This window comes from Coregonus lavaretus, assembly GCF_964263955.1.
Source record: "Coregonus lavaretus genome assembly, chromosome: 23".
NCBI lineage: Eukaryota > Metazoa > Chordata > Actinopteri > Salmoniformes > Salmonidae > Coregonus > Coregonus lavaretus.
Window position 1 is genome coordinate 20,359,007 of NC_140010.1, and position 27,136 is coordinate 20,386,142.

General features: G+C 42.0%; 1 protein-coding gene across 1 annotated transcript in view; it reads right to left on the reverse strand.

Moving 5' to 3' along the window:
- Window positions 1-27,136, reverse strand: part of ahrrb (aryl-hydrocarbon receptor repressor b) — a gene marked incomplete at both ends in the record, with an annotated part of 33,241 nt that extends 6,105 nt beyond the window's left edge. The window contains 2 exons of the mRNA XM_084139449.1: window positions 26,128-26,309; window positions 27,075-27,136. Of these exons, the coding sequence (XP_083995575.1) occupies window positions 26,128-26,309; window positions 27,075-27,136 (244 nt within the window). The remainder of the gene's footprint in view (window positions 1-26,127; window positions 26,310-27,074) is intronic.

A 27,136-nucleotide genomic window follows, 5' to 3' on the forward strand; every position in this document is an offset into this window, starting at 1 on the left:
ACCCTGCAGATAGCACTACTGGGTGATCTGAAAAGTCATAGTCAATCAATCAATAATATAATAATACTTTTAGCAAAAATGTTTCAATTTACAATCTGTAGAAACAATGAGAATAGAAGGGTTCAGATCTTTTGTGAAACATCACAGTACAGTTGAAAAATATATGGCAAATAGAAATCCAATATGGATGGTGTTAAGAGATAGATGGGAGGTGTTGTATGGAGCTGAAGGATGGGACTAATAACAACTAACAACAAATAATAACAACAAGATAACTAATGTAAAGCATACTGTGTCCATACTAAGTATATACAGTGGGGAGAACAAGTATTTGATACACTGCCGATTTTGCAGGTTTTCCTACTTACAAAGCATGTAGAGGTCTGTAATTTTTATCATAGGTACACTTCAGCTGTGAGAGACGGAATCTAAAACAAAAATCCAGAAAATCACATTGTATGATTTTTAAGTAATTAATTTGTATTTTATTGCATGACATAAGTATTTGATCACCTACCAACCAGTAAGAATTCCGGCTCTCACAGACCTGTTAATTTTTCTTTAAGAAGCCCTCCTGTTCTCCACTCATTACCTGTATTAACTGCACCTGTTTGAACTCGTTACCTGTATAAAAGACACCTGTCCACACACTCAAACAGACTCCAACCTCTCCACAATGGCCAAGACCAGAGAGCTGTGTAAGGACATCAGGGATAAAATTGTAGACCTGCACAAGGCTGGGATGGGCTACAGGACAATAGGCAAGCAGCTTGGTGAGAAGGCAACAACTGTTGGCGCAATTATTAGAAAATGGAAGAAGTTCAAGATGACGGTCAATCACCCTCAGTCCGGGGCCCCATGCAAGATCTCACCTCGTGGGGCATCAATGATCATGAGGATGGTGAGGGATGAGCCCAGAACTACACGGCAGGACCTGGTCAATGACCTGAAGAGAGCTGGGACCAGAGTCTCAAAGAAAACCATTAGTAACACACTACGCCGTCATGGATTAAAATCCTGCAGCGCACGCAACGTCCCCCTGTTCAAGCCAGCGCATGTCCAGGCCCCTCTGAAGTTTGCCAATGACCATCTGGATGATCCAGAGGAGGAATGGGAGAAGGTCATGTGGTCTGATGAGACAAAAATAGAGCTTTTTGGTCTAAACTCCATTGGCCGTGTTTGGAGGAAGAAGAAGGATGAGTACAACCCCAAGAACACCATCCCAACCGTGAAGCATGGAGGTGGAAACATCATTCTTTGGGGATGCTTTTCTGCAAAGGTGACTGGACGACTGCATCGTATTGAGGGGAGGATGGATGGGGCCATGTATCGCGAGATCTTGGTCAACAACCTCCTTCCCTCAGTAAGAGCATTGAAGATGGGTCGTGGCTGGGTCTTCCAGCATGACAACGACCAGAAGCATCTCAAGGTCCTGGAGTGGCCTAGCCAGTCTCCAGACCTGAACCCAATAGAAAATCTTTGGAGGGAGCTGAAAGTCCATATTGCCCAGCGACAGCCCCGAAACCTGAAGGATCTGGAGAAGGTCTGTATGGAGGAGTGGGCGAAAATCCCTGCTGCAGTGTGTGCAAACCTGGTCAAGACCTACAGGAAACGTATGATCTCTGTAATTGCAAACAAAGGTTTCTGTACCAAATATTAAGTTCTGCTTTTCTGATGTATCAAATACGTACGTCATGCAATAAAATGCAAATTAATTACTTAAAAATCATACAATGTGATTTTCTGGATTTTTGTTTTAGATTCCGTCTCTCACAGTTGAAGTGTACCTATGATAAAAATTACAGACCTCTACATGCTTTGTAAGTAGAAAAACCTGCAAAATCGGCAGTGTATCAAATACTTGTTCTCCCCACTGTAGGTTATAGGTTGAGAGCTTTTGTGAATGAGCACAGTTAGGAAGATAGGGCATATAGAAGCAAACCGGATGGACATCATGAAAATGATCGGAGAGGTTGAGGGTAGAGGAAGTTCAGGAGTAAAAACAAACAAAATATAATTATTGTAAAATTGTCCATAAAATGTATATAGTATGTACAGTGAGGGAAAAAAGTATTTGATCCACTGCTGATTTTGTACGTTTGCCAACTGACAAAAAAATTATCAGTCTATAATATTAATGGTAGGTTTATTTGAACAGCGAGAGACAGAATAACAACAACAAAAATCCAGAAAAACGCATGTCAAAATTTTTATAATATTGATTTGCATTTTAATGAGGGAAATAAGTATTTGACCCCCTCTCAATCAGAAAGATTTCTGGCTCCCAGGTGTCTTTTATACAGGTAACGAGCTGAGATTAGGAGCACACTCTTAAAGGGAGTGCTCCTAATCTCAGTTTGTTACCTGTATAAAAGACACCTGTCCACAGAAGCAATCAATCAATCAGATTCCAAACTCTCCACCATAGCCAAGACCAACGAGCTCTCCAAGGATGTCAGGGACAAGATTGTAGACCTACACAAGACTGGAATGGGCTACAAGACCATCGCCAAGAAGCTTGGTGAGAAGGTGACAACAGTTGGTGTGATTATTCGCAAATGGAAGAAACACAAAAGACTGTCAATTTCCCTCGGCCTGGGGCTCCATGCAAGATCTCACCTCGTGGAGTTGCAATGATTATGAGGAGTCAGCCCAGAACTACACAGGAGGATATTGTCAATGATCTCAAGGCAGCTGGGACCATAGTCACCAAGAAAACAATTGGTAACACACTACGCCGTGAAGGACTGAAATCCTGCAGCGCCTGCAAGGTCCCCCTGCTCAAGAAAGCACATATACAGGGCTGTCTCAAGTTTGCCAATGAACATCTGAATGATTCAGAGGAGAACTGGGTGAAAGTGTTGTGGTCAGATGAGACCAAAATTGAGCTCTTTGGCATCAACTCAACTCGCCGTGTTTGGAGGAGGAGGAATGCTGCCTATGACCCCAAGAACACCATCCCCACCGTCAAACATGGATGTGGAATCATTATGCTTTGGGGGTGTTTTTCTGCTAAGGGGACAGGACAACTTCACCGCATCAAAGGGACGATGGACGGGGCCATGTACCGTCAAATCGTGGGTGAGAACCTCCTTCCCACAGCCAGGGCATTGAAAATGTGTCTTGGATGGGTATTCCAGCATGACAATGACCCAAGACACATGGCCAAGGGAACAAAGGAGTGGCTCAAGAAGAAGCACATTAAGGTCCTGGAGTGGCCTAGCCAGTCTCCAGACCTTAATCCCATAGAAAATCTGTGGAGGGAGCTTAAGGTTCGAGTTGCCAAATGTCAGCCTTGAAACCTTAATGACTTGGAGAAGATCTGCAAAGAGGAGTGGGACAAAATCCCTCCTGAGATGTGTGCAAACCTGGTGGCCAACTACAAGAAATGTCTGACCTCTGTGATTGCCAACAAGAGTTTTGCCACCAAGTACTAAGTCATGTTTTGCAGAGGGGTCAAATACTTATTTCCCTCATTAAAATGCAAATCAATTTTATAACATTTTTGACATGCGTTTTTCTGGATTTTTTTGTTGTTATTCTGTCTCTCACTGTTCAAATAAACCTACCATTAAAATTATATACTGATCATGTCTTTGTCAGTGGGCAAACGTACAAAATCAGCAGGGGATCAAATACTTTTTTCCCCTCACTGTATAAGCTGGAAGTAGAGGCCTAAGCGTTGTTGTTCAATAGTTTACTCCAATTAGGGAGTTGGAAAGTAATAAAGGGAACTATATTTAAAAAAAAGGATATGACTTAAATGTTAAATGTATATATATGTAGGTATACGTATTTATATGTATGTATACATATGTAAGGGTATATGTATGTATGTGTATGTGTATATACAGTGGGGAGAACAAGTATTTGATACACTGCCGATTTTGCAGGTTTTCTTACTTACAAAGCATGTAGAGGTCTATAATTTTTTATCATAGGTACACTTCAACTGTGAGAGACAGAATCTAAAACAAAAATCCAGAAAATCACATTGTATGATTTTTAAGTTATTAATTTGCATTTTATTGCATGACATAAGTATTTGATACATCAGAAAAGCAGAACTTAATATTTGGTACAGAAACCTTTGTTTGCAATTACAGAGATTATACGTTTCCTGTAGGTCTTGACCAGGTTTGCACACACTGCAGCAGGGATTTTGGCCCACTCCTCCATACAGACCTTCTCCAGATCCTTCAGGTTTCGGGGCTGTCGCTGGGCAATACGGACTTTCAGCTCCCTCCAAAGATTTTCTATTGGGTTCAGGTCTGGAGACTGGCTAGGCCACTTCAGGACCTTGAGATGCTTCTTACGGAGCCACTCCTTAGTTGCCATGGCTGTGTGTTTCAGGTCGTTGTCATGCTGGAAGACCCAGCCACGACCCATCTTCAATGCTCTTACTGAGGGAATGAGGTTGTTGGATAAGATCTCGCGATACATGGCCCCATCCATCCTCCCCTCAATACGGTGCAGTCGTCCTGTCCCCTTTGCAGAAAAGCATCCCCAAAGAATGATGTTTCCACCTCCATGCTTCACGGTTGGGATGGTGATCTTGGGGTTGTACTCATCCTTCTTCTTCCTCCAAACACGGCGAGTGGAGTTTAGACCAAAAAGCTCAATTTTTGTCTCATCAGACCACATGACCTTCTCCCATTCCTCCTCTGGATCATCCAGATGGTCATTGGCAAACTTCAGACGGGCCTGGACATGCGCTGGCTTGAGCAGGGGGACCTTGCGTGCGCTGCAGGATTTGAATCCATGACGGCGTAGTATGTTACTAATGGTTTTCTTTGAGACTGTGGTCCCAGCTCTCTTCAGGTCATTGACCAGGTCCTGCCGTGTAGTTCTGGGCTGATCCCTCACCTTCCTCATGATCATTGATGCCCCACGAGGTGAGATCTTGCATGGAGCCCCAGACCGAGGGTGATTGACCGTCATCTTGAACTTCTTCCATTTTCTAATAATTGCGCCAACCGTTGTTGCCTTCTCACCAAGCTGCTTGCCTATTGTCCTGTAGCCCATCCCAGCCTTGTGCAGGTCTACTATTTTATCCCTGATGTCCTTACATAGCTCTCTGGTCTTGGCCATTGTGGAGAGGTTGGAGTCTGTTTGATTGAGTGTGTGGACAGGTGTCTTTTATTCAGGTAACGAGTTCAAACAGGTGCAGTTAATACAGGTAATGAGTTGAGAACAGGAGGGCTTCTTAAAGAAAAACTAACAGGTCTGTGAGAGCCGGAATTCTTACTGGTTGGTAGGTGAATAAATACTTATGTCATGCAATAAAATGCAAATTAATTACTTAAAAATCATACAATGTGATTTTCTGGATTTTTGTTTTAGATTCCGTCTCTCACAGTTGAAGAGTACCTATGATAAAAATTACAGACCTCTACATGCTTTGTAAGTAGGAAAACCTGCAAAATCGGCAGTGTATCAAATACTTGTTCTCCCCACTGTATATATGCGAGAAGAAAAAAACATGGGGGATTGGAAATGATGCAGACAATTACATTGATGGAAGTTATAATCTATCTGCAATATTAAAGCTGATCTACCCCCAAAAAACAGGGTTGTTACTGTAGATGTGGTGTGTATGATAAGTAATCAGTCGATTAGGGTACATTTAAAGGTAACATTCTCCAATCCTCAAGAACAATGATCTCACAATTGAGATTTCAATTCATACTGATATGAACTCATTACAGAGAGAGAGAGAGAGAGAGAGAGAGAGAGAGAGAGAGAGAGAGAGAGAGAGAGAGAGAGAGAGAGAGAGAGAGAGAGAGAGAGAGAGAGAGAGAGAGAGAGCGCTTCCCTGTGCTGTGGCATCTCCCAGGGAGGGAGAGCACAGAGCAGAAGTGACTGTGCCAAGGCTGCGTGTGAGAGTCCCTGCTGTCTGACAGCCTTTGCGTGTTCACAGCACAAAGATACAGTATATTCACCAGCGGCACGAGGGGGCCAGGGAGGAAAATGGGCGGGAAATTGGCCCAGAGCCACCTCATTAGCGTATTCCCACCCTCCTGGCCGCCCCCTCCATGACTAAATCAGGAAATCCAAGTCAGGATCACCAGAGGGAGGAAGGGAGGGATGGATAGAGAGAGAGAAAAATCAAAGGAGTATGAGCTGGCTGTGACATTGTCACGCAAATAAACAGTCTGTCAATCTCCTCCATATCCCTAACAGTGGCCTGGCGCCTGTTCAAGCCATTGCATGTAGGATGGCATGCAACATTAGCCTATAAAGAATTTCATAACAACAACAGCTGTCAAATAATAACAACAGCTGTCTCCCTAAACATTAGGCCCACAATGCAATTGAAACAACATACCTAGTAGATGGGATAAATAATGCATGCATGCAGTTAAATGTATATGCATAGTACTACATACAAACATACATTGTCAAGGTAATAACTAAGACTGTGTGAAAACCATGGCATTATTTCCTTATAGAATTGTACAAACATCATCTCCTTAGGTTGGTATACCTTTTAGCATCAACAGTCTATACTGCATGCCATGACAACTGCATTGGTGTTAGCATGGATAACATGGAAATGCACTCTATCAATTGTATTATTTCCACTTTTAGGAGTGAGCTAATGGAGACACCCACAAACACACATGCATGCACGCAAACACATGCACGAACATGAGCAAACACACACACGCTTGGTGGCAGGCACACATGCAAGCACACACACACAAACACCTCCGGGGATGGTATGAAAAAAACAAATAGTAGTATTAGCAATCACGCTTTTGAAAATCGTGCCAACAACTCCTCTTCCAGCCATTCCCTATCGGTCGGAAACAGTCAGCATATGCTTTGCTGGGAATTAGTACTGACAACTTGGTATGTTTCATAGAAAGCACATTCAATATCACTCGCACTCACAATGGATAATGATGCTCACTTACAACAAAGAGGTCACAACTTATGTGAGGGCAATGATGAAGAGCACGCACATCTTTGCCCTTCCTAAGATAATGATACCACATACAGTACAAAGCATCTGAGCCTCACCTGGAAGAACCAGTGAAAACAAGAGAAAATTGTTTGCACAGTATGTCCAGTTAGATTACCACTGGTTTGACATTTCCACATTCAGACAAACTGGTGGAACTGACCATAGGAACTCAATGGGAGAAGTGCCATTGTTACAGTCAATGATCATTATGCTTCAATCACAGCTGATCCAGTGAAATGTAAATAAAAGCTTCCTTTAATACACTTGCCCTCAAATACACACATTGAGTCAATCATATTTGCTTCGGTTTTCTTCACAGTCAAGGCAAGGGCAAGGCATATACAGTTGATGTCTGAAGTTTACATACACCTTAGCCAAATACATTTAAACTCAGTTTTTCACTATTCCTGACATTTAATCCTAGTAAAAATTCCCTGTTTTAGGTCAGTTAGGATTACCACTTTATTTTAAGAAATTGAAATGTCAGAATAATAGTAGAGAGAATGATTTATTTCAGCTTTTATTTATTTCATCACATTCCTAGTGGGTCAGAAGTTTACATACACTCAATTAGTATTTGGTAGCATTGCCTTTAAATTGCTTAACTTGGGTCAAATGTTTCGGGTAGCCTTCCACAAGCTTCCCACAATAAATTGGGTGAATTTTGGCCCATTCCTCCTGACAGAGCTGGTGTAACGGAGTCAGGTTTGTAGGCCTCCTTGCTCATACACGCTTTTTCAGTTCTGCCCTCAAATATTCTATAGGATTGAGGTCAGGGCTTTGTGATGGCCACCCAATACCTTGACTTTGTTGTCCTTAAGCCATTTTGCCACAACTTTGGAAGTATGCTTGGGGTCATTGTCCATTTGCGACCAAGCGTTAACTTCCTGACTGATGTCTTGAGATGTTGCTTCAATATATCCACATCATTTTCCTTCCTCATGATGCCATCTATTTTGTGAAGTGCATCAGTCCCTCCTGCAGCAAAGCACCCCCACAGCATGATGCTGCCACCCCCGTGCTTCACGGTTGGGATGGTGTTCTTCGGCTTGCAAGCATTCCCCTTTTTCCTCCAAACATAACGATGGTCATTATGGCCAAACAGTTCTATTTTCTATTTTTGTTTCATCAGACCAGAGGACATTTCTCCAAAAAGTACGATCTTTGTCCCCATGTGCAGCCAGTCGCAAACCATAGTCTGGCTTTTTTATGGCGGTTTTGGAGCAGTGGCTTCTTCCTTGCTGAGCGGCCTTTAAGGTTATGTCGATATAGGACTCATTTTACTGTGGATATAGATACTTTTGTACCTGTTTCCTCCAGCATCTTCACAAAGTCCTTTGCTGTTGTTCTGGGATTGATTTGCACTTTACGCACCAAAGTACATTAATCTCTAAGAGACAGAACGCGTCTCCTTCTTGAGTGGTATGACGGCTGCGTGGTCCCATGGTGTTTATACTTGCGTACTATTGTTTGTACAGATGAACGTGGTACCTTCAGGCGTTTGGGAATTGCTCCCAAGGATGAACCAGACTTGTGGAGGTCTACAATAATTTTTCTGAGGTCTTGGCTGATTTCTTTTGATTTTCCCATGATGTCAAGCAAAGAGGCACTGAGATTGAAGGTAGGCCTTGAAATACATCCACAGGTACACCTCCAATTGACTCAAACGATGTCAATTAGAAGCTTCTAAAGCCATGACATCATTTTCTGGAATTTTCCAAGCTGTTTAAAGGCACAGTCAACTTAGTGTATGTAAACTTCTGACCCACTGGAATTGTGATACAGTGATAAGTGAAATAATCTGTCTGTAAACAATTGTTGGAAAAATTACTTGTCATGCACAAAGTAGATGTTCTAACCGACTTGCCAAAACTATAGTTTGTTAAAAATAAATTTGTGGAGTGGTTGAAAAATGAGTTTTAATGACTCCAACCTAAGTGTATGTAAACTTCCGACTGTCCCATTCAGATGACGTTTCATGCTGTAATCACGTTTACTGTATTCTTCCCTCAGAGGCTTGTGATGAGTATCTACTGTATCTGTTCTGGATGTTGTTTTATTCAGTAGGTTGTATGAGATGAACACTAAGCACTGCTTGTGACTGTATACAGTAAGTATGATCAAATGGATCATATAGAGGGAGCGATCTTTGTCAAAGGTATACACACGCATGTTACATGAGATGGAGAGGAGCCATACTAGTTAATTAGGTATGCCCAAAATTGACCTATTACCATCAACTGAAGAGTACATGATGTGCTCACTAGTTCTTAATACACTGATGTATTTACAATGGAATCCACTAAAGTGGCTCTGGTTCATAACCACATCGGAACACCAATCACTCTTCATCAGGAGAATGAAGCTTTTGAAAGTACACCCAAATTGACTGTGACATTGAATGTCCTGGATGCTATTCTCTCTACTCCACGTAGTCTATTCTCTCTATAGCTCGTCTCATGGCGAGATTCAAGCAGATAGAGTTGACTTCATCGGTCTGCCTGTGACACGGTATTTCTAATTAATGTTCCCTCCACAGTCCATGGAAATCCGACTCATCGCAGTGATTCCTCATGGGATCGGTTGCAGTGCGAATCGGCACGCTAATCCAGGCCATGATCTCATTATCACGTGCTCTACTTGGAGGTTTGGCCCTCCATCATCAATACAAACTGCAGCTTTCATCACGCAAGCCTGAAGGGGGGATCTGGGAGTGGTGCATGGGGGTTGGGGTTGGGGGGGGGGTTGCTGCTGGATGGATCCCAGCATCCACCACCACTACACATCACCTCTGAGGCCACAGAACATCCCACCCACCCAGCAATCAGGCAGAGGCAAAGGCATACACCTGCTAGTGGGGGAGGGAGAGCGAGAGGGAAGGAGGGATGTGTAGCTGTGGAGGGGAACGAACGAACGACTGGAGATAGAGCCAAGCAGTGGCGAGTGGCAAGCCAACAGTTGCCTACCACCACTCACATCATCAGCCATTCCTTCTGTTCTGTCCATCACTCCCAGGCTGTGGGGAGTGGTCACTAGCAGGCAACCACTACTTAGGACTTCAGAATAGCGTGACATATAAGTCAAATGACTGTAGCTAGCAACAGCATCCATGTTAATGTTGATGTGATGCTGCCTAGGAGGAAACAGCAGGAAAACGAATGAGGCACTTGTGTTAGGAATCTCCAATATTAACACAGTCTTAAGAGGTACAGTATCTATGGCTGGATGTTCTGCTCTTAGTTGTCCCTCTGGTGACCATTGACTTGGGGTGGTCACTGCTGCTACACCAGACTCTCACCAGAAACAAAAGAGGACAAAGTCAATTGTCCACAGACCATAAAAATGAAGGAAATGTTATTAGTGGATAAGACTTAATTCAGCTGAATGTTAACATGGTGAGACTGTTGAGGTCAAACTAGAAAATGTGAGAATACAAACAACCCATTTAAAGATGTTAAAAGCAAGCTTGGATCCCACAGTTTCTGTGCCAGGACTTGGTGACACGTTGACTGTGTCTGAAAAACAATACCATCCTTTATATATGAACATTGAAGCGGTTTTAAGATTCTCTGACTGCTCTGTGTGGTTTGCTGAGTATTGTCTACCATCAGACAAGGGACCCCTCCCCACTAGCTTCAACTGTGTCATTGTTGACCAGAGCGAACACCCCAGAATACTTCAAAGCTACCTGGTGATATAAGAATAGGGGATTTGGAAACTCAAGTGTTTTGTTCTATGGGAATAAGTCAAAGAGGAAAGAAAGAGAGTGGAGGAAAAAAAAGAGATAGCAAGCCACATCATTGCATGACACTTGCCTCTGCTGTACCAGTGTGAGAGAAACAGAAGAATGTGTGGGTGTGATTTCACCTGTTTTGTGTCAGCTGAGTAACTGCTGAAAATAACAGAGCAGGGAATTAGGAGGCGAAAGGAGGGGAAGTGAGTGTGAAGCTGTGGGATTCCCAAAGCGTGCCGTGTAAATCCTTCACCTGCACGGCATCCCAGGCGTTGCGTGCCGGGGGTGCAGGCGGCTCTTGCTCTCCTCCCGCCTGGCTCTGAGCGTGCTCTCTTTCAGTAACATCCCAACACTTCTCTGTGGTGTGCAGCATCACTCCACAACAGGCACTGACAGGGTCAATGAGGCCTGAACACTTCAGGTTAAAAGCCTGCGGTGTGACAGACCCAATAGTGTTCAGACGTTTTAATCTGTCACCCTCACTTACACATCTCCGACACTCAACGCCTGTGCTGTGTTTCCGAGCCCAAATGGGAAGAATTTCACAGCAGACAATGGCTCATATACACATACATATACATACTGTAATTTACACGCAATCCATTGACTGGATCCAGTGCAGTTTTCAGTGCTTCACTGGAAAAACACAGTGGAGAGAATCTTTAACTCTGTGGTCTATAAAGAAAGCAGATGTCTGCTTCTCCATGCATTGGCACGGAACAAATGAAAACAAAAGCTCCATAAACCAAGCTTCATTACTATAGGGGAATTCTGCACATCCAAATACCTCATCTTTTTAAATAAAGAGTAAAATACAGTTGTTGTAATAGTGAGGACAGTTTAGCAACTGTCGAATACAATACCTACAGGTTATTGTAAAGATACTCAGAGGGCCACTAAGTAATGTTGTTGAACTGAAGAGTAGCATAGTTAATTGTTTATTTCAACATCTCAATATGTGGTTGAAAATAGTATTTTTTTCCCACCGAAAAAGGTTGGTTCTGAATACACATTTCTTTCTCGTATACTGTATCTGGGCTGATGCAATACCTGTCCGACTCTGACATGATAGATATACCTACAGCATGAAAGCTACAAAACTTGGTCTCTATTTTTTGTTTTAGTAAAGAATTTATTGAAAAGGACCAACCCTCTTTCTCCCTGGGATCCACTGCTGGGCTGTTGTTGGTGGGAGAATACATGCTCATCAAACCCAGACATTCCCCTGACAGACTGTCACATTTACAACCAGATGTGTGTTTATGCATGGGAAATAGTGTTGGTGGGAATAGAATGACAACACTGCCAAATGCTCTGGTTCATGTTCTTTTTATAAAACAACATTTTTTTATATTAAAAACATGAGAATTACAAACACCAGTCTCAGATGTCAGGTACCATGGTGATTAGACTAAGACTGACAATCATAATGACTTTTTACCTCCAAATTTTGAAGGTGGAAAAAACTCTCAATGTGGATTCAAGGCAATCATTTTATTCCACTGACAATGAATCAAGGAGAGCATGGACACCTACCCCAATAATAACGCCTTTGTAGGTTTTGGAAGGATTAGTGATCTAATTTGCTTACGTAATCAGATTTTGAGCTATAGCCAACCAACTATGAGTAGAATTACCCAAATTATATACCCTCAATTCCATTCCACTTTCCGAATCAGTCTTTAGAATTCCAGGCCAGCAGCCTTTTAAATTCCCCTTGCAGTTGTTCCATTAACTATTTAGAAAGCCATTGTTATAGGTTTTATGTTTGAGAGAAAGCAATTTAGCCATAGAGCAGATTGCATAAAAGCCAAGCGACATCATGAGAGTCCTAAAGAAGAGACGAAAATAATCGTATGACCAATCTTGGTTTATGTGATGTTCAAAGATATGGCTACCTGCATGCAAAATAAAACTGAGCACACAAACAAGCAAGCCGGGGTGGAGTAGAATGTGTTTTCAATAAGTATTTGTCCCACCTTGCATTAAAGGTCCAATGCAGCTGTTTTTATTTCAATATGAAATAATTTCTGGGTAAGTACCTTACTGTGATTGTTTCAATTAAAATGGTCAAAAAGAAACAAAAATAGTTTCTCAAGCAATTTTGCTTGGACTGTCTGGAAGTGGTCTGAGCGGGGAGGGGGAAACTGAACTAATTGGTGATGTCACCAGGCAAGCCAAAACTCCATCCCACCCAAACAGGCTATTATTTCAGGCGGTCTTTTTAAACAGCTCTAACGCTAAAAGGGCATTAACATAATTTTCACAATATTATTCCAACCTCTGTTGAGCGTTAAAAAAACAGCAGCGTTGCAGTTCTTGACACACTCAAACCGGTGCGCCTGGCACCTACTACCATATCCTGTTCAAAGGCACTTAAATATTTTGTCTTGCCCATTCACCCTCTGAATGGCACACATACACAATCCATGTCTAAATTGTCTCAAGGCTTAAAAATCCTTCTTTAACCTCTCTCCTTCCCTTCATCTACACTGATTGAAGTGGATTTAACAGGTGGTATCAATTAGGGATCATTACTTTCACCTGGTCAGTCTGTCATGGAAATAGGTGTTCCTAATGTTTTCTACACTTAGTGTATATAAAACACAGGAAAATCACGTTGTTGACTGCACTGGGCCTTTAATCAAATCCAACATAAAGCCACTGACCTTTAAAGAGCGACGGCCTCTGAAAACCAACTAATCTCTTTGAAAACGGCCTATGTAGCATCGATATGAGTCAGAAACCTTTATTCTAGCGTCAAAATTGACAAAAAAAGTGTAAATAGGATAATTTTGGTAATAAAGTCAGTCTTGTCTAAAACAGAGTTTGGAACCTCAGTACGTCACAACGAGTAAATTAAGGTTGGGTTTGGAATACAATAATGTCAACAAATCATTACCCCTTTTGCCAACCTCCACGTGCAAATCGCCCCTCTGCCCACTTCGCATCCCTTCACTGATTAGGGCTCTGTTGTTTCATCGCCCCCAACGCATTCAAAGGTCACGGGCGTTTGAGACTGAAAAGCACTAGCTATACCACAGACTAGCCATTATATTGACCAGATATTCAAGTGACCACTCTAACAATGAAAATAAATGTCTTAAAAAATGGCAGTTGGGAGGAGGCAAGATCAGGTGGGGGCCATTCTAGCCAATGAGAGGGCATATCAGTACACTTGTCACAACTTAAGCATTACGAAACGTAATAAGCAATTACATTTTTTGTTAACCAAATTCGACACTCTCATTGACCTCCATTCAAAAACTCCTCGCTTGGTGAGCGAAACAAAATGCCACCTGCTGGAGAAGACAGATGTGTTACAGCCTGAATTTAAAATTGATTAAACTAAGGTTTTTGGTCACTGGCCTACACACAATACCCCATAATGTAAAAATAGGACATTTTTACAAGTGATTGAGTCAATAAGTATTCAACCCTTTAGTTATGGCAAGCCTAAATAAGTTCAAAAATAAAAATGTGCTTAACAAGTCACATAATTAGTTGGATGGACTCTCTGTGTACAATAATAGTGTTTAACATGATTTTTGAATGACTACCTCATCTCTGTGCCAAACACATACAATTATCTGAAAGGTCCCTCAGTCGAGTAGTGAATTTAAACACCGATTCCACCACAAAGACCAGGGAGGTTTTCCAATGCCTTGCAAAGTAGGGCACCTATTTGTAGATTGGTAAAAAAAAAAAAAGCTGACATTGAATATCCCTTTGAGCATGGTGAAGTTATTAATTACATTTTGGATGGTGCATCAATACACCCATTCACTACAAAGATACAGGCGTCCTTCCTAACGCTGTTGCCCGAGAGGAAGGAAACCGCTCAGAGATTTCACCATGAGGCCAATGGTGAAAACAGTTAAAACAGTTACAGAGTTTAACGGCTGTGATAGGAGAAGACTGAGGATGGATCAACAACATTGTAGTTACACCACAATACTAACCTAATTGGCAGAGTGAAAAAAAAGTAAGCCTGTACAGAATACAAATACTCCAAAACATGCATCCTGCTCGCATCAAGGCACTAAAGTAATACTGCAAAAAATGTGGCAAAGCAATTAACTTTTTGTCCTGAATACAAAGTGTTAGGTTTGGGGCAAATCCAATACATTACTGAGTACCACTCTCCATATTTTCAAGCATAGTGGTGGCAGCATCATGTTATGGGTATGCTTGTAATCGTTAAGGACTGGGGAGTTTTTCAGGATAAAAATAAAAGGAAATGAGCTAAGCACAGGTGAAATCCTGGAGGAAAATCTGGTTCAATCTGCTTTCCACCAGACACTGGGAGATGAATTTACATTTCAGCAAGACAATAACCTAAAGCACAAGGCCAAATCTACACTGGAGTTGCTTAACAAGAAGAGAGTGAATGTTCCTGAGTGGCCGAGTTACAGTTTTGACTTAAATCTACTTGAAAATCTATAGCAAGACCTGAAAGTGGTTGTCCAACAATGATCAACAACCAATTTGACAAAGCTTGAAGAATTTTGAAAATAACAAATGGGCAAATGTTGCACAATCCAGGTGTGGAAAGCTCTTAGAGACTTACCCAGAAAGACTCACAGCTGTAATCGCTGTCAAAGGTGCTTCTACAGTACAAAGTATTGACTCAGGAGAGTGAAAACTTATGTAAATGAGATTTCTGTATTTCATTTTCAATAAACTTGCTAACATTTCTAAAAACATGTTTTCACTTTTTCATTATGAGTTATTGTGTGTAGATGGGTGAGAATAAAATCTATTTAATTCATTTTGAATTCAGGCTGTAACAAAACAAAATGTGGAATAAGTCAAGGGGTGTGAATACTTTCTGAAAGTACTGTATCTGGTTATGTATATTTTGATAACCAGACTGATCCCCTGATCATGAAGGTATGCTGGTACCTACCAGAAGGAGCAAAGGTGGGTATCATAATACACTGCTCAAAAAAATAAAGGGAACACTAAAATAACACATCCTAGATCTGAATGAATGAAATAATCTTATTAAATACTTTTTTCTTTACATAGTTGAATGTGCTGACAACAAAATCACACAAAAATTATCAATGGAAATCAAATTGATCAATCCATGGAGGTCTGGATTTAGAGTCACCCTCAAAATTAAAGTGGAAAACCACACTACAGGCTGATCCAACGTTGATGTAATGTCCTTAAAACAAGTCAAAATGAGGCTCAGTAGTGTGTGTGGCCTCCACGTGCCTGTATGACCTCCCTACAATGCCTGGGCATGCTCCTGATGAGGTGGCGGATAGTCTCCTGAGGGATCTCCTCCCAGACCTGGACTAAAGCATCCGCCAACTCCTGGACAGTCTGTGGTGCAACGTGGCGTTGGTGGATGGAGCGAGACATGATGTCCCAGATGTGCTCAATTGGATTCAGGTCTGGGGAACGGCCGGGCCAGTCCATAGCATCAATGCCTTCCTCTTGCAGGAACTGCTGACACACTCCAGCCACATGAGGTCTAGCATTGTCTTGCATTAGGAGGAACCCAGGGCCAACCGCACCAGCATATGGTCTCACAAGGGGTCTGAGGATCTCATCTCGGTACCTAATGGCAGTCAGGCTACCTCTGGCGAGCACATGGAGGGCTGTGCGGCCCCCCAAAGAAATGCCACCCCACACCATGACTGACCCACCGCCAAACCGGTCATGCTGGAGGATGTTGCAGGCAGCAGAACGTTCTCCACGGCGTCTCCAGACTCTGTCACGTCTGTCACGTGCTCAGTGTGAACCTGCTTTCATCTGTGAAGAGCACAGGGCGCCAGTGGCGAATTTGCCAATCTTGGTGTTCTCTGGCAAATGCCAAACGTCCTGCACGGTGTTGGGCTGTAAGGACAACCCCCACCTGTGGACGTCGGGCCCTCAAACCACCCTCATGGAGTCTGTTTCTGACCGTTTGAGCAGACACATGCACATTTGTGGCCTGCTGGAGGTCATTTTGCAGGGCTCTGGCAGTGCTCCTCCTGCTCCTCCTTGCACAAAGGCGGAGGTAGCAGTCCTGCTGCTGGGTTGTTGCCCTCCTACGGCCTCCTCCACGTCTCCTGATGTACTGGCCTGTCTCCTGGTAGCGCCTCCATGCTCTGGACACTACGCTGACAGACACAGCAAACCTTCTTGCCACAGCTTGCATTGATGTGCTATCCTGGATGAGCTGCACTACCTGAGCCACTTGTGTGGGTTGTAGACTCCGTCTCATGCTACCACTAGAGTGAAAGCACCGCCAGCATTCAAAAGTGACCAAAACATCAGCCAGGAAGCATAGGAACTGAGAAGTGGTCTGTGGTCACCACCTGCAAAACAGTCCTTTATTGGGGGTGTCTTGCTAATTGCCTATAATTTCCACCTGTTGTCTATTCCATTTGCACAACAGCATGTGAAATGTATTGTCAATCAGTGTTGCTTCCTAAGTGGACAGTTTGATTTCACAGAAGTGTGATTGACTTGGAGTTACATTGTGTTGTTTAAGTGTTCCCTTTATTTTTTTGAGCAGTGTATGTCCAGCAACATGATTGCAATGGTTTAGCGACCTCCAAAAATAATTTTGTTCACTGTTCACTTACTATTTTCACAGCTTATCAGGCAAGACCTCAGAATAAAAGTGTACCCTTGTGACACCTGCTCTGTTGTTGCCAGTCTCCCTTGACTCCTATGAAAAGGACATGCCATCATGAGGCCTCTGATAGTGAGCCGAGCTACTGCCCTGATGACACAGACGGCTTCATGAACAATGACAAGTAATGTGTGTTATGTGAAACGTAAACAGTTGTATTAAAATATACCCGGCTTGATAAACTAGTAGGCTAATTCCCCAGCCAAGCAGATACAGCTAGTAGAGTAATTTTGGTTGTGAAGTGCATTAGCAAAAAGCTTTGTCCTTTCTTTAGAACAAAATGGAATTTACCACTTGGTTGTCTATAATTTCACCCTTTCACAGGCCCTCCCAGTCAACACCACCTCATAAGATTGCCTGCTGCAGTTGTTCGAGAGATGTCCAGTTTGCAGCCGAACATGCAGCATAGAGAAGACCATCAAGGGGGCCCTCACCAGCATCATGCAGACATGCCCTCGATGTGAGCACTCCTATCGATAGAACAGTCAGCCACATGTTGACAAGTATCCGGCCAGCAACTTTCCCCTGTCAGCGGCAACAGCTTTCACAGGCTCATCATTTGTACAAATACAGAAGGTAACCCACTTCATTACTTTGATATATTTGATAACCTAATTGTGAAACATAATTTATGTAAACTGACACTATTTGTTGCTTATTTTATACTTCTTAGATGCATATTATGTCCAGTGCATAACCTAGCCTGGTGGAACTAGCCTGATCGTTGTGTTCACCATTCTATTTCACTTCATATTTTATGATATCTGAAGGGAAATAGAAAGGTGAACGCAGCGATCAGGTTGGTTGCACCAGGCTAATCATAACCACCATTGATCATGTAATCAGTGCTCTGCGTGTGTGTGAGACCGACCAGTATCTTTGAGGTGCACTCAACACATCCACTCAACACATCCACAATGAGTAGATTTTGGGGAAGTATGCATAAGTAAATCATGCTACCAGTTGATTTGTATAACCAGATATTTTAAAGGGGAACTGGACCCACTGATTTGGCCTTGTGTTTTGGCTTGCTCCTCACGAAATGTTGGCAGCCATGAAAGAAGCCAAACGTGAGTTGGCTTGGGGGTGTGGTTTGATGTTGGTGTTTCTTCAGGGAAAACCCATTGAGACCAGGGTCTCATTCACACTGGTGCCCTGATTACAGCAACACAACAAACACAATATGAAGAAAAACAGCAATCAAATGACAGCAAATTACCTTTGAATAGGTCAATAGCCTACAGAGTTATATGAACAAAATGCAATTGCTGAATTTATGTAGATATTCTAAACTAATTGTTTTGATAACTTTCAAATGTAGTAACAGGTCCATGTAGAATAAATAACCCTTTACATAATACCATAGAAGCAGTGTTCTGCTAATAGAACAATGTCTGGTGGTAATGGGGCTACCTTTGCAAACATGTCAGAGTGGTGTCCTGTATACAACAGGAGTTCCCTGATCCTGGTGCAGAATACACAGGGTTTCTCCCTCCCCATATTGACCAATACCATTCAATTGACCTTGTCACACTGTCTTGTCAGACCCAGTTTTAAGTATAAAAAAGCAAGATTTATCTCAAAAGATTGTCATACAAACCAGCAAATGTAGGCTAATAACAGTAACCCACAAGCATCTCTCTCTTAAATACATCTGCCAGTAGAGTAATGAGGTAGAGAAGTGAATGAGACAAGAGGAATATGACCCCAGCTGCCAAGCATAAGCAGTGCCATGACTAATGTATTCAGCCCAGAGTCTTTAATGCATAGGGCTAATTGGCTTGGAGCATGTATACGGCAGCACTACACAAAGCACAATGGTCTGGGTGGCTATGGAGGGGGAATTTGTATACGAAATAATGACATCAAGGACAAGGCAACAGAGATGGTCCTCAAGCACTGAACACCAAATAAATCTATCAACCTTCTAAACTCTGACTTAACTACGCTATAAATTACATAGAAAGCTTTTAGGTAAGGTAGAGTATAATAACTCACAAGGAAGTCAATGGAGCTTCCTGCTCCATACCACCTCTAGACTGGGTATGTGAATCAATCTTAACATCTGTAAAAACATATGTCCTGGTCCCTGTGTAGTGCTGTAAAGGCAATAAGGGTCACTCATTTCTGCAGGGCTGGTCTCCTACACGCAGCACTGATCTACAGATCGTTTTCATAACCATTTCTGCAGGGATGGTCTCCTACACGCAGCACTGATCTACAGATCGTTTTCATAACCATTTCTGAGGTCAGGACCCAGTCTGCAGCAGTCACGCAACTGCTCGCCTGGTGAGCTTAACTACACCACTACCACACAAAGAGCCTCTTAAAGAGACAGTGTGCCGATTTCTTAAGAGGCTAAAACTAATGACAGTACCTACCTGTATCAGGAGGGCTCTACTGTTATTATGACTGTGTGGTTTTCCTCCTCAATTGCTCTAAGAGTAAACATTTTCACCTCTTGTCCTTGTATTTTTGAGTGATACCTTTGAATTAATCACTGGGGCTAAGAGGAGGGTTTGTGAGGTGAACTGGATGAGGCAGGGAGGAGGTTTTCATTTCTAGGACTGATTTGCAGGTTAGTGTCTTTCGTCATGAATCTTGTTCTGGAGGCAGCTCTGCAGAGTAGTCACTAGCTGGCACAGCCACAAAGTCGTGTTTTTAAACCTAACCATAACCTTAAATTAAGACCAAAAAGCTCATTTTTGTTTTCATTCCTTTTTACAATATAGCCAATTTTGACTTTGCAGCTGGCCCATATTCTGCCTACAGGACTCATCTCAGTAAACGTCAACTTGTGACTGATTTCACCCTTGCTGAATGACATTACTGTGAGTAGCTACTACAGTAATGCGAGTCTTCAGCACACAGAGTCACAAATGACAGAGGGTCAGTGTAAGGTGCAGAGGAGAGGATAAGTCACTGGGAATTTCAAGAAGAGTAGCCTATATACACATCATTAAAAAGTTACTTGAGGAGCCAAATCTGAAATCTAAATAACACTACTTACTTTCACAGCCATGTTGAAACTACATCATATGAAATTATATCATTGTTATTTAGACATTACCATAAGTACCATAATATACCTACCTAACATAAAAGCTTAATTAACAAATTAATTCAACTCAATTGTTACTGCCTAAACCTCGTTTAGAGCACTAATCCCCAGTCCAAGACCTTATCTTTCAGTTTTCAGGGGTTTGTTCACGACTAGACATATGGTGCTGTCCCGCAGTCCGCAGATGGACAACGTATCCCTAGTATTGATAGCTCTTCCAACACCAATTAGATTACAGGCCAAAGTGACGCCCATGCTGATGGAGGTAATTGTGCGTCTGTCTCACCGAGGGCGCCAGAGTTGGTGAGAAGTTTAGCCACCATCTTAGTTCTAACCCCTAGATTAAAAGAGAGCAGAGGAGTGGGGAGTGGGGGGGGGGGGGGGGGGGGGGTGGACGCGAAACAGAGCGTGGGGGAATCATAAATAAACGGCCTGTGTTTTTTCATGGACCTGCGTGACAAGGACTGTGTGTGCTAGCTATGTTGAGCTCATGTCTAGTGCATTGATGATCAACGACTGTGGTGCTATAGACAAAGCTTGGAGTTCACATGAAAATAGTTTGGTGACAATAGCCTTTGTGGGGGGATCAGAGATTACGTTCTTGAGTCGATAGAGTTTTATATGAAGTGACAAGTGGTATAGTGACTAGTCAGAAGAGCAGTTGGATTTGTTGTTGTAGAAAAGCATGTCCGTTATAGCACTGGAAGTCCTGAAGATAATAATACATGCTACTACTGTATGCTATTACAGATGATCATCATCTGTCATATTCACTTTCGAACATTTGTCTATTTGTCTGTTTCCATTAACATACATTGGTTGTCTTGCGGCTGTCATTGTTATCATGCCAAAATGCATCACAATATCAGTGGTGAAAATGCTTGTTACGAGGGTGTGATTAGAGATTAAGTTGATGGAATGTTCTTTATGAACTGCCAAATCAGTTAGCACTGCATTCTTCCTGCAATAAGACCAAGATTAGTGCCCCTCTCTTATGACATATTGGGGTCACTACCTCATGCTATTGCGTGCAGACAAATCGTTTTCCAGTATACATATATTTTCGCTCTGTGAATGTCGCCTTTGAGCTGATTGAACACTTTAACCGATCATCGGATGACTGAATATCAGTGAAAAGCAGTAAGCATACAAAAAAGGCATTCATTGGATCAAACATACTGTATGATATCATATGACATCTGTAAAGAATGATATTAATAGTTTTTAATGATGATAATGATGATGATGTACAAACAGAACAAGCTAAATTAATTGTACCTTCTTTCTAAAAACACTTCATCAATCTAGGCACTGTTTTTGAAAAAGAAAAACGAATGAAGTGAACAATAGCATTCTGGATGAAGTTAATAACAAATGGGATTTGAGAAAATCTATCTGCTTCTAAATTATCCTGGCCCATATTAGAATCAGGAGTTAATTGCTTGGATCCATTGGAAGGAATGTTTCTGATCCTTATTGAAGAACAGTCTATTCAAACATGACGACAACAAACAGGGGGGAACTGGAATTTCCCCGTTCTGCACGCAAGCTGAAGGGAATCTGCCAGAGAAGATTTTGCAAACAGCAGTGTAACACTACGCCCTCCGAGTCCAATTTCAAAATTATACTCAAAGCACCCAGTAAACATGGAGAAGGGAGAACTCAAGACCTCTTCTGTTTACTGGTTCCATTTTAGCCCCTTGATGATAAACACTACATGCAACTGGAATGGGAAATATGGAACTGTAACCAGACTGCAGTGTGCAACATCACAATTCAAAGCATTTACAATACTTACACCAAAAGGTTTTACATTAAAGTAATGCTTTCTCATTGGTACTTCATAATTTGGTGGGCCCTTTGCCTCCCTTTGTACCAACTGTATAACATTTCAGAACACTTCTCACGCATCACTCTCAATGTCATTATACCAAACCTATAACCTTTTCTGCATTTCTTTATGAAGACTATCACTCTGTACATACAGTGCGTTTCAGAAGAGCATTTAAAGGTTATGGACGATTATCCAGTCTACCTCTCTTGCTTTTACGTGGTCAAATCCACTCACCTGGCAGCGCCTCAAATGCATTAGCTCGGATTAGCTTCATTTTAATTACGTAATTTGGCCACATCTGGGATATAATTCCCTAAAAGTCTGCTATGATTCAACATTTTATGTACAATAATTATTATTTGATTTGATTATAACCAATTCAAATTGTGTTTACAATACGTGATAGATCACAAACAAAATCTGAAAACAATCACATTTGAAATCCATCATTCACATACGACATCCTCCTCATGTCATGTGAAGCAGAGCACATGTTGAATCTAGTTCAGCACTACTTCAGAAACTTCAGCTCTTATCTAGTGACCATCTGGCTCTCAATGTGTTACACCCAGCTTGACGATTCATATCACACTTCTGCTTTGATCCATGTATGATACATCTGAAAACAATTAATTAATCGTTCACATTCACACACGGCATCCTCCTTGTGTCATGTGAAGTCATCAGATTCTGACCAAGCAAAGCTGATATATAAAACCCAACATTGTGGCATAGTGCACTTCATACATACCTTCCTTCCTTGTGCATTACAATGAGCCCTGAGGGCGGCCCCGGGCCTTGCCAGGGAGCAGTCACGCGATGCACTCGGGAGTAAGTAGAGCATTCATTATCTCGCTGATCTGACTATTCCTTCCCTGAGACTTTCAATAGTGCACAATTACTCCCTCATGTGCTGGAGCACATCACAGCTTCCTAATATCTACCATTTTCTTTTCCCCCGTTACTCTGTATTCCACAGAAATACACTGTCATGTTGGCTCATACAAATCAAACAGGCGAGTTAGCTGGCGCTGACAAGACGCTCAGCATACATTAAGCTCCAGGTAACACTCTAGGAACAGGCAGCATGACACCTTCCTGGAGCTGTATCCTGTATGGAAAATGACATGATTTCTATGGACTTTTGGGGATTTTTATGAATACACAACAAACTTACGGATAAATAAATCTCATCCTTTTCTTGTCTGGTCATTTCAAAGAGAAGCCTTTTCATGATGAATGTGCAACAGGCAATATCCGAACTGCTTAAATCAAACAGTAGTCAGGACCATGGAATTAATTACCATTGACACTGTGATCCTACCTACGAGGACACGTACCTGAAACCACATGGAGCCGTGTAGTTTGTACTAGTTCTATAATTTTACGTTGAAGTTTTAGTCATTTATCAGGCGCTCTTATCCGGAGCGACTTACAGGAGCATTTAGGGTTAGGTGCCTTGCGCAAGGGCACATCCCCAGCTCGGGGATTCAAACCAGTGACCTTTCAGTTACTGGCCCAACGCTCAACCGCTAGGCTACCTGCCACCCCATCACTTTACCTGCCCTTTTTTAATTGAGCTCACTGCAATGAAGTGAAGTGCATCCACCAATCTTATTAACCTCTCTGTGAGCTTATTGCGATCAGCGGTGAAGACCATACAAGAGAATGTGATATCTGAATGGGCCTGATGACCGGAACCTGGCAAGGGGAACCACAGCTGCTGACTAAGAGGAAGAACAGCACGTGGCACAACTTGTACTGCACACCCATTCATAAGGCCATAGGGGGTTACAGCGTTATTATGCTCCTGTGTGGCTCAGTCGGTAGAGCATGGCGCTTACAACGATTCCCGCTGGGACCCCCCATACATAAAAATGTATGCACACATGACTAAGTCGCTTTGGATAAAAGCGTCTGCTAAATGGCATATATTATATGATATATCCTTATACAGTATCCTTAAAAAGAACAGCATCTATCCTCCTTACTCACACACTGTGTTAGCTGGATGAGATACAACGTCATCAAGATTATTCACAAAAGTACTTAGCAGATAGCACACAAAATGAGAGATGACAGAAAAACAAGAAAAACCACAGTTCTGGCACACATCCTGTGTTAGTGTGGTAATATGTCTGCATTGTCTCAGGCTGTAGCTGTAAATAACATCTGCTCTAAACTTGAAGGTTTGTAGGGTGCTGAAAACCCATAAAAAACCAACCACCTGTTGAAACTGGAATATACTATTGTGTTTGAGGGTCAAATCTTAACCAATATTTTTAGTGCTTCATTTAGTCTTTCCCAGGGGTAATAAAATCAGACTGGGTGATCAACCTGGGAAGTTGAGATCTGGGTGATCAGATTTGAGCGTAATTGTGCCCGACACCAGTCCAACAGTAGTGTTGGGACAACAAAGGATTTCTCTCCGCTGCATGCTGTGTTCTCAGCTTGCCCTTGTTGGACCAACAGATTTGGTGGTTTGGGGTCTGCCACTCACGGCTTTCGTTGTGCAGGGCCAATCTATGCAATTACTGACATAAGACTATTCATGCAAAGATACCCACCTGCTCCAGCATGGCGAGGCCACAGAAAGAGACAAGCTCATTACATCCCTAATGAAGGAAAATGCGTTAATATTTTATTCTGTTGTGCTGTTACTGTAGATGGGAGATTTCAATTGGACAATACAATTCCTTTAAGTTTGTAGCTATTGATATTAGTGAAAATAGAAGAGCTACTAATTTCCTTCATTAGATAGCATATCTATCCTTTTCGTTATTCATAACAGGTAAGCTACCTCCAGTATGAGCTTTGCCTTTGATGCAATTCAAAGCTATAAAGATTTACAGTATATTGCAAAGACATAAATAGCTGACACCTCATTTGACGTGGACAATTGAGTCAAAACCTAATCTGAATCAGATAATCAAATGACGTTAACACATGCAGCAACACCACCTTGACCCAACATATTTCATTACAGAAGGGACTAGAAATGACAGAAAAAAAAGAAAGAAGATACATTTAACCAACGTATAAATAAGTACATTTCAATAGTTCATATAGGCTACCAGGCATGTATATCCATCACATATTGGCTGCATGATCAATGCTGCCACAGTGACATCATGCAGGCGCAGGGTCATGCATGCATGGGTAAAATATCAAGGCTGTTTGGTCATGTTTTCCATTTTCATTTTCTCAACGTGATAAACCTTGTCAGATACGTAGAACAGTAGGAGAGTAGTAGGACTGTGCATGGTGAGAATATCAATAGGCTCGTGATGTCTTGTATGCCTGTTGTAGCGGGCCATGAGATAAACAGCAGAGCATATGTTGAATCTAGCTCAGCACTACTTCAGAAACTTCAGCTCTTATCTAGTGACCATCTACCTGTCAATGTGTTACACCCAGCTTGACGATTCATATCACACTTCTTTGATCCATGTATGATAAATAACATTCTTTCAGCTGTCTAAATGTTGTCTAAATGTTCTCATTAATAGTGTAAACAGAATTATAGCTTCATGGCAGGGAAGCAGCACTAGGGTAGAATAAGTGTGGCAGCACAGTATATGTGATACAATTCAAGTATACAAACCAATATTTGTATTATAAAAACAAATACAACTTTGTAAGGGTGTGATAATGAATTGCGCAGTACTGTATGCATATGGTATAGAACGTATACTAGTGCACCATATAGTGTGCCATCTATTATAGAACAGATCCTGCAGTAAAAATGAATAATTTTCATACTACAGTATAGGGTGTAATCTTAGCATTCAGGGACAAATCTCGCGTGCGTGCTGTCGCGATAGGGTGTAACTGCTGTCACGAGAGACTGTATAGGGTGTAACTGCACCACATGGGGACGCTGTGATGTCCATACCTTGAAAGAAGCTTTTGACCCGGAGGTAGCTGACGCTGAGGCGCAGCACGGAGAGCTTGTCCAGTTTGGAGATGATGTCTGGGGTGAAGGGTAGGAGACTGGCCAGCCGGTCCAGCTCTGCATTCAGACGGTCACGGTGCCTCTTAGACGGGTTGGTCTTCTGGCTGGCCGCTGGCTGTTTTCTGTCAGATGTAGGGTCAAATAATTTAGCGATGTTAATTGATGTTATGAAAAAGTAACAATCTAGGCTGTATTAAATCAATCTGAGGCCAAAATACAGTGCTATTGTCCCAATGATGACTGGTTTCTTCAATAGGCAAGCATGCATTACTGACATTTCAATCCCATTTTGTCTCCTCAGGTATATTAATCAATAGTTATTGGAACCGGTGTCATGTCTAAGTGGATATTTTGAGAAAGGTCAGGGGTGGTCTGTGGGGTCTGAGAAGCAGTAAATTACTTGAGTAAAACGTTTTTTTTAAACTATAATGCCTAAATAATGAAGAGGGAAAGCCTCTGTAGCAGGTCCCTCAACAGAATAACACAGAAGAGAAAAATGTTCACAGTTGAACATTAACTATATCAAATGACACTGATCCTAATTTACAAATGTGTGGAATATCCATCAATGCCAGACTTTCAACAAGGTTATTGTCATTATATTTTAGTTTGGCACATGTAACCAACAGGTATTTCTTTCATGTGAGATTAACTCCTAAAATCAAATAGCTTGATTCTAATAACTCATTATTGAATGTAACAGTCACTTTTGTACATGTCAATTAGGATCATTCATTCATGATCAGTAGTGTGCAACAGATGAGAAATAGATGGTTGCAATATTCCAATGATAGAGTTTGATAAGATAGGTCAATGATTTAATTGATCAAATAAACCAAACATTCAATACAATACATAAGTGACAATATCTGGTAGTGGTACTCAACTGTTTTTGGATGGGCTTCCTTCTCTTCCTCCCGGCATATAAGCAGTCCCCAGGTGGAATCAT